General features: G+C 43.6%; 1 protein-coding gene across 4 annotated transcripts in view; it reads left to right on the top strand.

The window, feature by feature from the left end:
• chd6 (chromodomain helicase DNA binding protein 6) overlaps positions 1–14,375 on the top strand; it is a 370,255-nt gene that overhangs the window by 298,050 nt on the left and 57,830 nt on the right. For all 4 annotated transcript variants that reach the window (XM_063040969.1, XM_063040970.1, XM_063040967.1 and 1 more), the window contains 5 exons: positions 434–544; positions 3,063–3,265; positions 6,591–6,790; positions 12,419–12,578; positions 12,971–13,060. In XM_063040969.1, the coding sequence (XP_062897039.1) occupies positions 434–544; positions 3,063–3,265; positions 6,591–6,790; positions 12,419–12,578; positions 12,971–13,060 (764 nt within the window). The remainder of the gene's footprint in view (positions 1–433; positions 545–3,062; positions 3,266–6,590; positions 6,791–12,418; positions 12,579–12,970; positions 13,061–14,375) is intronic.

Raw genomic sequence — 14,375 nt, 5'->3', positions numbered from 1 at the left:
AAGTATCTATCTATCCTGAAATATTGATACAGTGAAATTCAGCCAGGTTATTGAGAGTCACCTACACATATACAGTTACCCTTGGAGGAGGGAAACATTGTGTACCCCAGTGCTGACCTGGCCTTGAATGCAGTTGCCCCTACACCATGAGTTACCCTGGGATTGCAGTGAGATTTGCATTGGTCTCATCTATACTTGGGAATGTTATGAAAGTACAAATTCCATAGCTGCCTGAGCTCAGTGCATTGATTCAAGTTTGCTTACAGCATTCTGCTAAACTTGAGTGTTCAGATCTGAGCAATCCTCTGACCACCCTGTCATCCTGTGTTCCAGCTGTGCCATTTAAATATCAATTTAATTTCTTTGTTGGTTGCTTGAAACTCCTTAACAAAAACCCCTTTTGGTACTCTTCTGTGATTTATTTCTGCTTCAGGCCAGCTTTGTAGCTTCAGGAAACAGGACGGATATCTCCTTAGATGATCCCAACTTCTGGCAGAAATGGGCCAAAATTGCAGAGCTGGATATAGAGTCGAAAAATGGAAAAGTAAGTACATGCCAGGTACCTCAGGATAGAGGGACATCCCATTAGAACAGAGATGAGAAGGAATTACTTTAGCCAGAGGGTGCCGAATCTGTGGAATTCATTGCCACAGACAGCTGTGGCGCCCACATCATTTGGTATATTTTAAAGCAGAGGTTGATAGGTTCTTGATTAGTTAGGGCATCAAAGATTATAGGGAGTAGTCAGGAGTATAGGGTTGAGAGGGAAAATAAATCAACCATAATGGATTGGTTGAGCAGACTCAATGGACTGAATATTCTAATTCTGCTCATGTGTCTTATAGTCTTTCCTCTAGCAGGAACTCACATATCATAATTTCAGAAGGTATTGATGACCGACACACTTTTGGCGGTGGATGCGGTAACTGTTTGTGGCCAAATTCTGTATGTTGCAGTGTAATCCCCAACCTAATGACTCACCTGGGCTTCTGTAGTGGAGCAACCACTCCAGTTAGAACTGTTCAGTCATTATTTTAATCGTTATCTCTCTTTGTGCTTTGCACCAAGTACATGGACTGCACATCAGTGCAGCGTGTCATTGTCTCTCTTCGTGTTTTGTACCAAGTACGTGAACTGCACATCAGTACAGCATGCTGTGCGAGCGAGCCTGCTGCTGGGGTATATATCTGCTGTCAGGAACTCTGAAGTTTCAGCTGATCAGTGTGTGTCTTGTTGCTAAAATGTTCAGCCTATGCTTGGTTTCTTATTTGGATAGACACTGAACATCTAGTACCCCTCAACCAGATCACCGGAATCATCTGGATAGAAGTGGTTCCATCAGGCAGACACAGCATGGATTCATGAAGAGCAGGTCCTTTTTGACAGACCTGCTGGAGTTCTTTGAGGATCTAATGAGCACAGTGGTTAGGGAGGAACAGGTGGATATTGTATAGTGGATTTCAAAAAGGCATTCAATAAGGTGCTGTATAAAAAACTTATCTGTAAGATAAGGATACATGGTATTATGGGTAATTTATTAGCATTCAATGACAACTGGGTAACCAGTGGAAGGTTGGGACAAATGGGTGTTTCTCTGGTTGCCAGTCAATGGTGAGTCGAGTTCCATGGGGGTCAGTGCTTGGCCACAAATCTTCTTGATATACATTAACAAACTGGAAGAAGGGACAAAGTATAGAGTGTCTCAGCTTACTGATGATACTAAACTGAGTGGAAAAGCAAATTTGCAGAGGCTGTGAAGAACTTGTACAGAGATACAGATAGGTTAAGTGAGTGGATAAGCAACTGTCAGTTGGATTGCAACATTGGTAAATGTAAGGTCATCCACTTTGGAAGGAAAAATAGAAGACAGGATTATTACTTAATTGGTGAAAGACTACAGCCTTCTGCTGTGCAAAGGGAATTGGGAGTGCTTGTGTGTGAATCACAGAAGGTTGGTTTGCAGGTGCAACATGTTATCAAGAAGGCAAATGGAATGTTGGCCATAATTGCTAGATGGGTTGAATTGAAGAGCAGGGAGGTGATACTCCAACTGTACAGGGTACTGGTGAGGCCACATCTGGAGTGCTACAAGCAGTTCTGGTCTCCTTACTTGAGGAAAAATATACTGGTTTTGGAAGTGGTGCAGAGGAGGCTCACCAGGTTGATTCCAGAGATGATGGGGTTAGCCTATGAAGAGAGATTGGGTCACCTGGGAATACACTTGCTGGAATTGAGAAGAATGAGACGGGAACTTATCAAAACATATAAAATTATGAAAGGGATAGATAAGATAGGGGCAGGAAAGTTGTTTCCACTGGTGAATGAGACTATAACGAGGGGACATAGCCTTAAGATCTGGGGGAATAGATTTAGGATAGAGATGAGGAAAAACTGCTTTTCTCTGAACCTGTGAAATTCTCTGCCCAAGGAAGCAATAGAGGCTACTTCATTAAATATACCAAGACACAGTTTGGTAGATTTTTGCATAATGGGAATTAAAGATTACGGGGAAAAGACAGGTAGGTGGAGCTGAATCCACAGCCAGATCAGCCATGATCTTATTGAATGGCAGTGCAGGCTCAATGAACCAGAAGGCTGACTCCTATCTGATCTCTAAAATATTGTTTGGACAGAATTGTTACATAAATTAAGGTGGGGAGAGAGGGATGTGAACAGGGAGTGACTGAAAGCTAAACTACACTGGTGAGGAGGAGAGGGAGTAGACTTGTGGGTGTGGATGGGTGGTTATGTTCGAGTTTATCAAGGTCAGGTGCAGCAGAGCTCAGATGGTAAGCACCTTTTGGTTAAGACTAGAGTGTGTGGTTAGGTCAAGATAAACTGGAGTTATGGAGTGTAGATGATGGGAACAAGATACTTATGCAAAGGGAAGAATGGAAATGAGGGTTTGTTAATGGAAAGACTGGAATTTAGAAGATTAGCTATAACAGCATTCACTTGTTGCATATCATCTTGTTAAATCTTAATGAAGACTCAGAGGAGATGCAGGGTGTCAGTGCCTGGAAGATACTGATACTTGTCCCGGTTGTATGTCTTGCTCTCAGGACAGCTTGGTCATTGACACACCACGCATCAGGAAACAGACCAAACACTACAACTCATTTGAGGATGATGAATTGATGGAGTTCTCTGAGCTGGACAGTGACAGTGAAGATAAACCTTCAAGGTCTCGTCGTCTTCACGACAAGACCCGTCGCTATCTCCGGGCAGAATGCTTTCGGGTGGAGAAGAACCTGTTGATATTTGGGTAAATGTGTGATTTGGACTGGATTTATTGAATATAAACTGAAATGACTTGGACCCCTTTGTTCCATTGCTGCTTTGTGGGATGGACTGTAGCTCCATCCCTTACACTCCCTAACTGATCAGTCACTTCACATTTGATTTTCCCGAAGTGTATCACTTCACACAGACATGGAGTGAACTCCATCTGCCGTTTTTCAGTCTGGCTCTGCATGCTGTCAATGTCCTACGACAATCTACTGCACCGTCAACAATTCCACCAACCTTTGTCATCTGCAGAATTTCTAACCCACCATTCCACCTCCTCATCTAAGTCATATATACAAATCACAAAGAGCAGTGGTCCCAGAACTGATCCCTGTAGAATAGTGGTTGCCAACCTTTTTAAGCTCAAGATCCCTTACCTCGGCCTTAGTGAAAGGCAAGATCGACCTAGACACACGCATGCGCGCCGGGCAGAAAAGACTGGAAATAAAACCCCGCAATCCCAGAAACAACCTCTCTTTACAAACAGCGGGAGTATTGCTAAATTACCATTATCCTAATTAGTATTACTTGTTTTTATATTGCTCACATTACAACACCTTTAATTCTATGTTTCATTACTTAATTTTATTTCAACACAAAAAATAAAAGGATAAAAATTGACTGTTGCACTCAGTGTGATGACTGGGGCTGAATACTTTCTGCTAGTTCCCTGAAATTTAGCTCATAACTGCAGGCAGCCAGTCTGAGACAGTCTGAAAGGTGTCTGTCAGTAAGACAGCTCCATACTTAGATTTAATAATTTTCATCTCTTGCAGCACAGCGCCCTCGCAAACCTCCTGATAGACTGAGTATTTGAATGGACAGTTTCCTTTGTTAGACTGAATATTGAATCTACCACATTTTTCAGGTGTTTTGTATTGGTAAACTGTTACTGAGACACTAAGTTTCAGGGGTACGCAAGCTAATGACGCTACTGTTTTTTGTTTCCCAGTTCTTTTACATTTGGGGAATGTTGGAATTTAAAGGGAGATAAGTGTTGTAATGTGAGTATTATCAAGATAAGTTAACACCAATGAGGATAATGGTAATATAGCAATACTCCCGCTATTTTTGTAAAGAAAGGTTGTTTACGGGGTTGCGGGGTTTTACTTCTGGTCTTTTCTGCCTGGTGCGCATTTTTCATTTTTTGGGGGGATCTACTGGGAAAGTCTCAAAGATCGACCGGTCGATCACAATCAACTGGTTGGTGACCACTACTGTAGAACATTGACCTCCAGATAGAATATGTTCCATATACTATCACCTTCTGCCTTCTATGGGCAAACCAGTTTTGAGTCCACAGTCATGCCTTCTGATTTTCTGGGTGAGTCTACCATGGGGAACCTTGTCAAATGCCTTACTAAAATCCATATAAACCACATCCACTGCTTTAACTTCATCAGTTTGTTACTTCATCAAAAAAGTCTTATCAGGCTTGTGAGGCATGACCTGCCTCTCACAAAGCCTAGCTGACTATGCTTTTCTAAGTGCTTGTAAATCCTGTCCCTAAAAATTCTTTCCATGAGTTTGACCACTACTAATGTAAGACTCACTGGTCAGTAATGCCCAGGATTATCCATAATACCTTGCTTGAACAAAGGAACAACATTTGTCACACTCGTATCTTCTGGTACTACTCCTGTGACCAGTGAGGATGGAAGGAATCATCATCATCATCAGTGCCCCAGCATCTCTTCCCTCACTTCCTGTAGTAACCTGGGGGTATATCTCATCTAACCCCAGGGACTTATCTGTCACAATGTTTTTCAAAAGCTATAATACTTGACATGCTCCAGGGCAATCGCCAGTTCTGCACTGTCATCACATTTGTCATAGTTCCTCACACTGGTGAATACTGAAGCAAAGCATTCATTAAGGACCACCTCTAATTCCTTTGACACCAGACACATTTCCCTTGTACTCCTGATGGACCTATTCATTCTGGTCATCTTCCATCACGTACATGTAGAATGTCTTGGTTTCCTTGTCGCCTTCATTTTCCATAATCCTATTCACTAAGACCTTTTCTTGACCCTTCTAGCTCTCCTAAGTCCTTCTTAAGGTCCTTCCTGGCTATCTTCGAACTCTGTAAAGCCCTCTGCTAGCAGTGGAAGAAGGCTTTGAGTCCATTTACAAATATGCTTCATTGTGATAAATTAGAATCATAAAAAATTACTGAAGGGGAGCTTGTTCTGAGCTGCCTTCTCCTAGCTTTGACTCTCTTCCAGGTAGAGACTGCTGCTGGGTTTAAGCTTCCAATTGTTATTGCATGGAAACAGGAAACTGCAGATACTGGAACTCAGCAGGTCAAGCAGCATCTGTGGGGGCAAAGAGATGTTCGTCATTTTGGGTTGGGATCCTGCATCAGGACTCGGGAGTACCTTCAGGTTGGGTGAAACTAGAACTAGAGGTCATGGGTTCAGGGTGAAAGGTGAAATGTTTAAGGGGAATATCTTCACTCAGAGGGTAGTGAGGGTATAGAATGAGCTGCCAGTGCAAGTGGTGGATGCAGATTTGATTTCAATTTTTAAGAGAATTTTTTAGATACATGGATGGGAGGGGTATGGAGGGCTATGTTCAGATGCAGGTTGGTGGGACTAGGAAGAATATTCATTTGGCATGGGCTAGATGAGCCATAGGGCCTGTTTCTTTGGAGTAGTGTTTTATGAGAATAGAGGAAGGGCAGGCAAGTGTGTTTGTAGGTGATCTTTGGAACCAGATGAAGGTGGGATGATGGGCAGATGGGAGAAGAGATAGGTGGGCTGAGATAGAGGCTCTCATATATAATAAGTGGAAATAGTTAAGGAAAAAGATAACTTTCTGTTCAAGTGTTCTCTTCTTCTGTTCACTACTTCTATCCCTCTCTTCACCTCCCCCCTCCCCACCATTATCAGTGCGTCTCATTCTTCCCCACCTGAGTCCATCTGTCCATCACCCATATATCTATCCACATGGTTCTTTTCCTCCCTAGATTCACCTTTCCTATCGCCTCCCCACCCAGCTCCATCTGCCCCATTATCCCAACTTCATCTGGTTCCAAAGATCACCTACCACCCTACTGTCTCACCCTACCTCTCATCTCTTTGCTCTGGCCATCTTCCCTCTGCACTCTTAGTCCTGATGCAGGGTGTCAAGATGTTGTTTGACCCGCTGAGTTGTTCCAGCAGTTTGTTTTGCACTGATTTTATTGCAACTTGTAGCATTCCTACTGAAGTTGTGCAAGGATTGTGTTTGGTATTCGTAGAGAATGCTGGACTTCTGTTGTCTAAAGTGCCAGTGGGCTCTGAATTCCTGTGTTGTAGATGGGGCCGATGGAAAGACATTCTGTCACATGGACGGTTTAAATGGCACCTAACAGAGAAGGACATGGAGACTATTTGTCGCACCCTCCTGGTCTATTGCCTGAAGCATTATAAGGGCGATGAGAAGATCAAAAGCTTCATTTGGGACCTTATAACTCCGACAAAAGATGGACAGAATCAGGCACTTCACAATCACTCAGGTAGGAGATCTTTGGAGGTAGGTCTGACAGTATCCACCGTAAGCTCAGACTCATGCTCATCGGCTGGGGCTTTTCTCTCTGGAACGAAGGAGGATGAGTGGCGGCTTGATAGAGGTGCACAAGACACAGAACAAGTGGATAACCAGAGACCTTTTACCCAGGGCAGAAATATGAGGGAGCATAATTTTAAGGTGATGGGAAGAAATTGTAGGGGGTATGTCAGAGGTAAATTTTTACAGAGAGAGTGATGGGTGTGTGAAGCGCTGTGCCAGGGGTGGTAGTAGAGACAGATACATTAAGAGCATTTAAGAAACTCTTAGATAGGCACATGGATGATAGAAAAATAGAGGGCTATGTGAAAGGAAATTGTTAGATTAAAAGTCAGCACAACATATTGGGCTGAAGGGCCTGTACTGTGCTGTAAAGTTCTATGTTCTCTGTTCAGAGTTAACTTTGATTGTGCCTGAGGAATGGAAGAATGGCTTACTTTCCTGGCCCAAAATGTGAAATCTTTACCACAGCATCTGTTGAATGAGTTGCAGCTAAAAGGCCCTTAGACAAATGCACAGGATTGAAAGCTGTTGCAGAAGAATATAATAAATAGGAACAGGAGTCGGCCATTGGGCCTGTTGAGCCTGCTCCATCATTCAATAAGATCATAGCTGATCTGACCATGGACTCATCTCCACCTACCTGCCTTTTCCCCATAACCCTTAATTCCCCTACTATGCAAAAATCTATCCAACCTTGTCTTAAATATATTTACTAAGGTAGACTCCACTACTTTATTGGGCAGAGGATTCCACAGATTCACCACTCTCTGGGAAAAGCAGTTCCTCCTCATCTCCGTCCTAAATCTACTCCACTGAATCTGTGGCTATGTCCTCTAGTTCTAGTTTCGCCTATCAGTGGAAACTTTCCTCCCTCTATCTCATCTATCTCTTCCATGATTTTATATGTTTCCATAAGATATTGTCTCATTCTGCTGAATTCCAGCAAGTACAGTCCCAGGCAACTCAATCTCGCTTTATGGTGTAACCCCCTCACAACCTGGTGAACCTCCTGTGCACTGCCTCCAAAGCCAGTAGGTCCTTTCTCAAGTAAGGAGACCGGAACTGCACACACTACTCCAGCTGCGGCCTCACCAGTACCCTGTAGAGTTGTAGCCTAACCTCCCTGCTCATAAATTCAGTTCCTCCAGTAATGAAGGCCAACATTCCATTTGCCTTCGTGATAACCTGCTGCACCTGCAAACCAACCTTTTGTGATTCAAGTACAAGCACTCCCAACTCCCTCGGCACAGCAGCATGCTGCATTTTTTTTACCGTTTAAATAATAATCTGCTTTTTCATTTTGCCTTCCGAAGTGGACGACCTCACTTTTACCAACAACGTACTCCATCTGCCAGACCCTTGCCCACTCACTTAACCTATCTATATCTCTCTGCAGACTCTCTGTATCTTCTGCACAATTTGCTTTTCCACTCAATTTAATATCATCAGCAAACTTAGATACACTACACTCAGTCCCCTCTTCCAAATTGTTAAGGTATATTGTGTACAGTTGCAGGCCCAGCGGCGACCCAACAGCACACCGCTCACCACTGAAGTTTTAATATAAAGCAAGTGGTGTGAAAGACCTCAATTTTGAGGAACTGTTTGAATACTTACCTGAAGTGGGTGTGCTACAGATTATGGGAGCTGACAATAGAACTTAGAAATCTACAGCACATTGTAGACCCTTTGGCCCACAATATTGTGCCAACCATGTAATATAGTTTAAAACTGCCTAGAATTTCCCTACTGCATAGCCCTCTATTTTCCTAAGCTCCATATACCTATCTAAGAGGCTCTTAAAAGACCCTATTGTATCCACTTCCACCACCGTTGCCGGCGGTGCATTCCATGCACCCACCAATCTCTGTGAGAAGAACTTATCCCTCACATCCACAATGTGTACATCAAAGGAACTGAGAGCAGTGGGCAGGGAATTGACTAACAAGAAGTGGGATAAAGTGGGGACTGGAGGAGTGGGGGATAGGTAGTGGCAGGTAGGGCCAGGGATGGGAGGAGCTGAGGAGAGGGTGGTGGAGACGGGTGTGCTGGGGGGCTTTGAAACGCTCCTGGTAGAGGTGGGCAGCATTTGATATAAATGACCATTCCAAAGCAGACTACTGCTGGTCTTTAAGTGAATAACTGATCAACCATTCTAGCCCCCCTCTACTTATCTCTGTCTGTTACCCCCGTCACTGCACTGTAAACACTTTAAACCACGGTTTATAATGCTGTTTGCATTGTAAATACATGCTGGTATTTATTTAGTTATGGACATTTTATTCCATACTTGTCCCTTAACCCAGCAGTGCCCAACCACCGGGCGCGGACCGGTGCCAGGCCGCAAAGCATGTGCTACCGGGCCGCGAGGAAACGATATGATTTGGCGATAGGAGTCAGCTGCACCTTTCCTCATTCCCTGTCACGCCCACTGTTGAGCCATTACGCATGCGAGGTCAACCCGCGTGACGTCCATGTCAACAGGGGAAGGAGATCAATTCCTCGAGCTTGCAAATGATGGTGGGCTGAAAAGTATGTTTGACATAACATCTCTGCCGGCATTCTGGATCAAAGTCAAGGTTAAATATCCTGAGATAGCCACGAAAGCACTGAGAACGCTGCTTCCATTTCCAACATATCTCTGCAATGAATGCAACGAAAACTAAATTGCGGAATAGACTGGACATAAGGAACCCCGTTCGAGTATCGCTGTCTCCCATCACCCCTCGATAGGACCGTCTTGTTGCAGGAAAACAAGCCCAGGGCTCCCACTGATTCAGCGATATTGGTGTGTTGCAATGATTTTATATGTTCATACGGGGAAAATATGTGCTGTGTGTTTAATATCCAAATGTTACTTAAAATGTTATGATGCTGTTGACTTGTAAGTGACCTATATAACCATATAACAATTACAGCACGGAAACAAGCCATCTCTGCCCTTCTAGTCGGTGCCAAATGCTACTCTCACCTAGTCCCGCCAACCTGCACTCAGCCCATAACCCTCCATTCCTTTCCTGTCCATATACCTATCCAATTTTTATTTAAATGATAATATCGAACCTGCCTCTACCACTTCTACTGGAAGTTCGTTCAATACTTACTTCAAGCTCCCCTGTCCTCCCCTGATAATTGACATCGCTATATTCATGCGAGGAAAATATGCGGTGTGTGTTTAATATTAAATTCGTCAGATAAACCCTTTTAGAAACAAAATTGAGTGTATTAGCCACGTATCATCTATATTCTGGTCGTGATTAACAACCCCCTCCCCCGAACAGAATCGCCAGAAACGATTTGAAGATCAGCACGTACACGCATGCGCACTGGTGCCCACGCAAGGCTTCATGGTCATTGTAGTCTTTCTCGGGGTAAACAACGTATTTGACTGCTACTCTTGTCCATTGGCAACCCTACCCCGCCCCCCCCCAGGTCGGCCAGTCCGCAAGAATATTGTCAATATGAAACCGGTCCGCAGTGCAAAAAAGGTTGGGGACCCCTGCCTTAACCTCTAATTTGATTAGCTTTTTACATTTTATGTAATTCTTTATTTTTTTATTAAATGTTACCTGTTTGTTACCTGCCACACTTTGGCCAACACACTACAGCAAATTCCTAATACATGTATGTATTGAATAAAGTTGATTCAAAGTACATTTATTATCAGAATCAGGTTTATTATCACAGGGTTGAGATGTGAAATTTTTTAACTTAGCAACAGCAGTTCAGTGCAATACATAATCTAGCAGAGAAAAAATAAAATAATAATAAATAAACAAGTAAATCAATTATATATATTGAATAGATTTAAAAATGATGCGAAAACAGAAATACTGTATATTTAAACAAAAGTGAGGTAGTGTCCAAAGATCAACATCTGTATACAGAATACAACTCTGAGATTCATCCCCCTGCAGATGGCCATGAAACAAAGAAACATGATGGAACCAGTTCAAGAAAACACCAAACACCCAACACACGATAAAAGAACGAATTGCGCATATGGCAAAAAGCGAACAAACAACACATGGAATATCAAACATCAAAGGAGGACTCCAGTAGTATTCAGCTTAGTTCAGTTCAGTGCCTCACCACTAGATGACTGCAGGCCACAGAACCAGTCTTCGCTGAAGCGCCCTAGTCCGTATTGATCACCCTGATCAAACTGTTCAAAATCAGAAAAAAAAGTAGCCAGAATCCAGAAATGCATGCACCATGAACCTCAAAGTCCCCCAAAATGAGTCCACAGTCTCGCTGATCAATCCTTGCAGCATGGAACCCAAGGTTGCTGCTCTTTCCTCCTACAGCAGCTAGCTAGAGGGAGAGGAAGACTGGTCAAACACAGGCAGACAGTGCTTGTTGGCTTCAACCTTGCTCAATGCCTCAATTGAGAGAGGAATTGGAGTCAATAATGGGCTTGCGCCCTGTCTCCAGGCCTCGACTATAATACATAGGAGCAGAATTAGACCATTCAGCCCATCAAGTCTGCTCTGCCATTCCATCATGGCTGATCCTGGATGCCACTCAACCCCATACACCTGCATCTCACCGTATTCTTTGATGCCCTGACCATTCAGGAAACGATTAACTTATACCCACAGATTTGGCCTCCACTGCAGTCTGTGGCAGAGCATTCCACAGATTCACTTCTTTCTGGCTAAAAAAATTCCACCTTACCTCTGCTCTAAAGGGTCACCCTTCAATTTGAGGCTGTGCCCTCTAGTCCTCAATACCCCCACCATAGGAAAGATCCTCTCCACATTCAGCCTATCTAGTCCTTCTAACATTCGGTAGGTTTCAGTAAGATCCCCACACATTCTTCTAAATTCCAGTCAGTACAGGCCCAAGATTGCCAAATGCTCCTCACATGTTAACCCCTTCATTCCCAGAATTATCCTCGTGAACCTCCTCTGGACTCTGTCTTCCAGGCCTTCAGGCCACACTTTCTGTTCCAAACCTCACCAAACTCCCTTGGAGACAGCAAAGCGCCAGATTACTCAGTCAGCCCAATAACACCCCATCAAAATGTAACTCACAGGTTCCAATCACACACAACTTATTTGCAGAATCATATTTGAAAGTAGTTTTGTGAACTGTCTGCAGGACCTTGCCCGTTGGTCGTGTTGTTCACTAGTGCCATTTTGCATGGATCCTTGATGTTACCTTGATGATACCTATGTTTCTGTGGGGTCAAGATTAATACTGTAGAGAGGGAGGTTACTGAGCCCTGAATTGCATTGTGGAGATAAGATCCACAGAATATTACTGTATGGAAGGAGGGTGTTCAGCCTGATGCCACTGCTAAGCACTATTGAGTGAAGCTCCCCAGCTTGTTGCTGTGCCAGTTTGCGCTCCTACCCTTTGTCCAGTTCCTCTCTGAGGGTTGCTCCTAAAGTTGTTTCCATCACTCAGATGGTTGGGAAGGGTCGGGGATGTGGGGCGGGGGGCGCAGAGGTTGCCAAGCTCGTGTTTGGTTTGGCATTTTGAGTAGGGAATGTGGCAGTATTTGCAGTGGGAGAATTCATACCATGCACGAGAACTCATAATGATACAAAGATTCGGAAACTTCCTCCAGGGCTGTCAGCACCCGTGCCCAGGGGGAGGAAAGGGAAGAAGATGAAGACGCCTCTGTCACAGCCAGAGCTGAAGAATGCTGACTGGGTGGCCAGCTGTAACCCAGAGGTGCTCTTCCATGATGATGGTTACAAGAAACATCTCAAACAGCACTGCAACAAGTAAGTGCATGCAAGACTACCCTGTGTGTGAGGATCCAGTCTGCACACAGGATAGACCTGCGAGGGGGTCAGCTGGTGGTTGGCTACATGTGGCATAAATTGAGATGGGAGGGGTGGATATGCAGGTTGGGTTGTACAATAGTTGTTTGTGTGGTGCTTGGGTAATTTGCCCCTTGATGGCATGTAAAGGGGTGAGATTCCTTCATAAACTCCACACCATTTTGAATAATTTGAAGCAGTTGAGAATTTAGCCCCATGAGAATCTCTTATGCTGTTAGGGATGGATCTCAGTGGTGCACAGTGACACCCTGTCGTCTTGGTAAAACTCACTTCAGCATGAAACAATGTGCAGGTAAAGAGAAATTATTTCTGTCTCTTCCTGTTGTTCACAGGGTCTTGCTGAGAGTCCGAATGTTGTATTATCTCAAGCAGGAAGTGCTGGGTGAGGCTGCTGATAAAGCTTTGGATGGTATTGACGCAAGGTACGTTAAAGAGCAAAACTACTACACTATGGAGGGTAAAGGGACGGCCTGGTTTGGTACTGGACCACCATAAGACACAAGCAGAATTAAGCTTTTCACCCGTTGACTATGCTCCGATATTCAATCATGACTGATTTACCATCAATTTCTGTCCCATTCTCCTGCCTTCTCCCTGTAAAATATGACACGATTACTAATCAAGAACCTGAGTCCGTATTCTTAGAATAATAGTCTACACACCTTTATTCTTACTGCCAGAGTGCATGACCATACACTTTCATCTGTTACTTATTTGTCTATTTTCCTAATTAAAGTTCAAAGTAAATTTATTATCAAAGTACACTTTCTTGCGGGCCTTCACAGTAAATACAAGGAACACAATAGAATCAGTGAAAGACTGCATCCAACAGGATGGACAAACAACCAACGTGCATAAGCCAAAAAACCTCAAATATAAAAAGAAAGGGAAAAAAGGAAATAATAATAAATAAATAAACAATACATATCAAGTACGTGAGATGGAATGTCCTTGAAGGCAAGTCCATAGGTTGTGGAATAGTTCAGTGCTGTGGCAAATTATCACCTCTGGTTCAGGAGCCTGATGGTTGAGGGGTAATAACTACTCCTGAACATGGTAGTGTTGCTCCTGAGGCTGCTGTACCTTCTTTGTGATGGCAGCAGCGAAACGAGAGCATGGCTTAGGTATCGGAGGTCCATGATGATGATTGCTGTTATCTTGCAACAACACTTTGAGTAGGTGTGCTCAGTATCAGAATCAGGTTTAATATCACCAGCATATGTCATCGTTATTGTTTTGTGGCTGCAATACATAATATTCAAACTATAAAGTATAATAAGAATATAATGATGAAACTGGTTGAGTTTACAACTTCCTGCAGCTTTTTCTAATCCTGTGCAGTGGCCCCTTCATACTAGGCAGTGATGGAACCAGTTAGAATGCTCTCCACAGTACACCTGTAGACATTTGCGAGTGTCTTTGGTGACATACCAATTCAACTCAAATTCCTAATAATATATAGCCGCTGCCGTGCCTTCTTTGTAATTGCATCAAAATGTTGGGCTCAGGTAGATCCTCGGAGATGTTGACACACAGGAACTTGAAACTGCTCACACTCTCCACTTTTGTTCCCTTGATGAGGACTAATGTGTATTCCCTCAACTTCCCCTTCCTGAAGTCCACAATGGTCTTACTGACTTTGGGTACAATGTTGTTGCTGTGACACCACTCAACTAGCTGACCTATCTCATTCCTGTGATCCTCCTCGTCACCATCTGAAATTCGGACAATTGTGGT

Source organism: Mobula hypostoma, chromosome 2 (assembly GCF_963921235.1).
Source record: "Mobula hypostoma chromosome 2, sMobHyp1.1, whole genome shotgun sequence".
Taxonomy (NCBI): domain Eukaryota; kingdom Metazoa; phylum Chordata; class Chondrichthyes; order Myliobatiformes; family Myliobatidae; genus Mobula; species Mobula hypostoma.
This window is presented reverse-complemented; position numbering and strand designations above follow the sequence as displayed.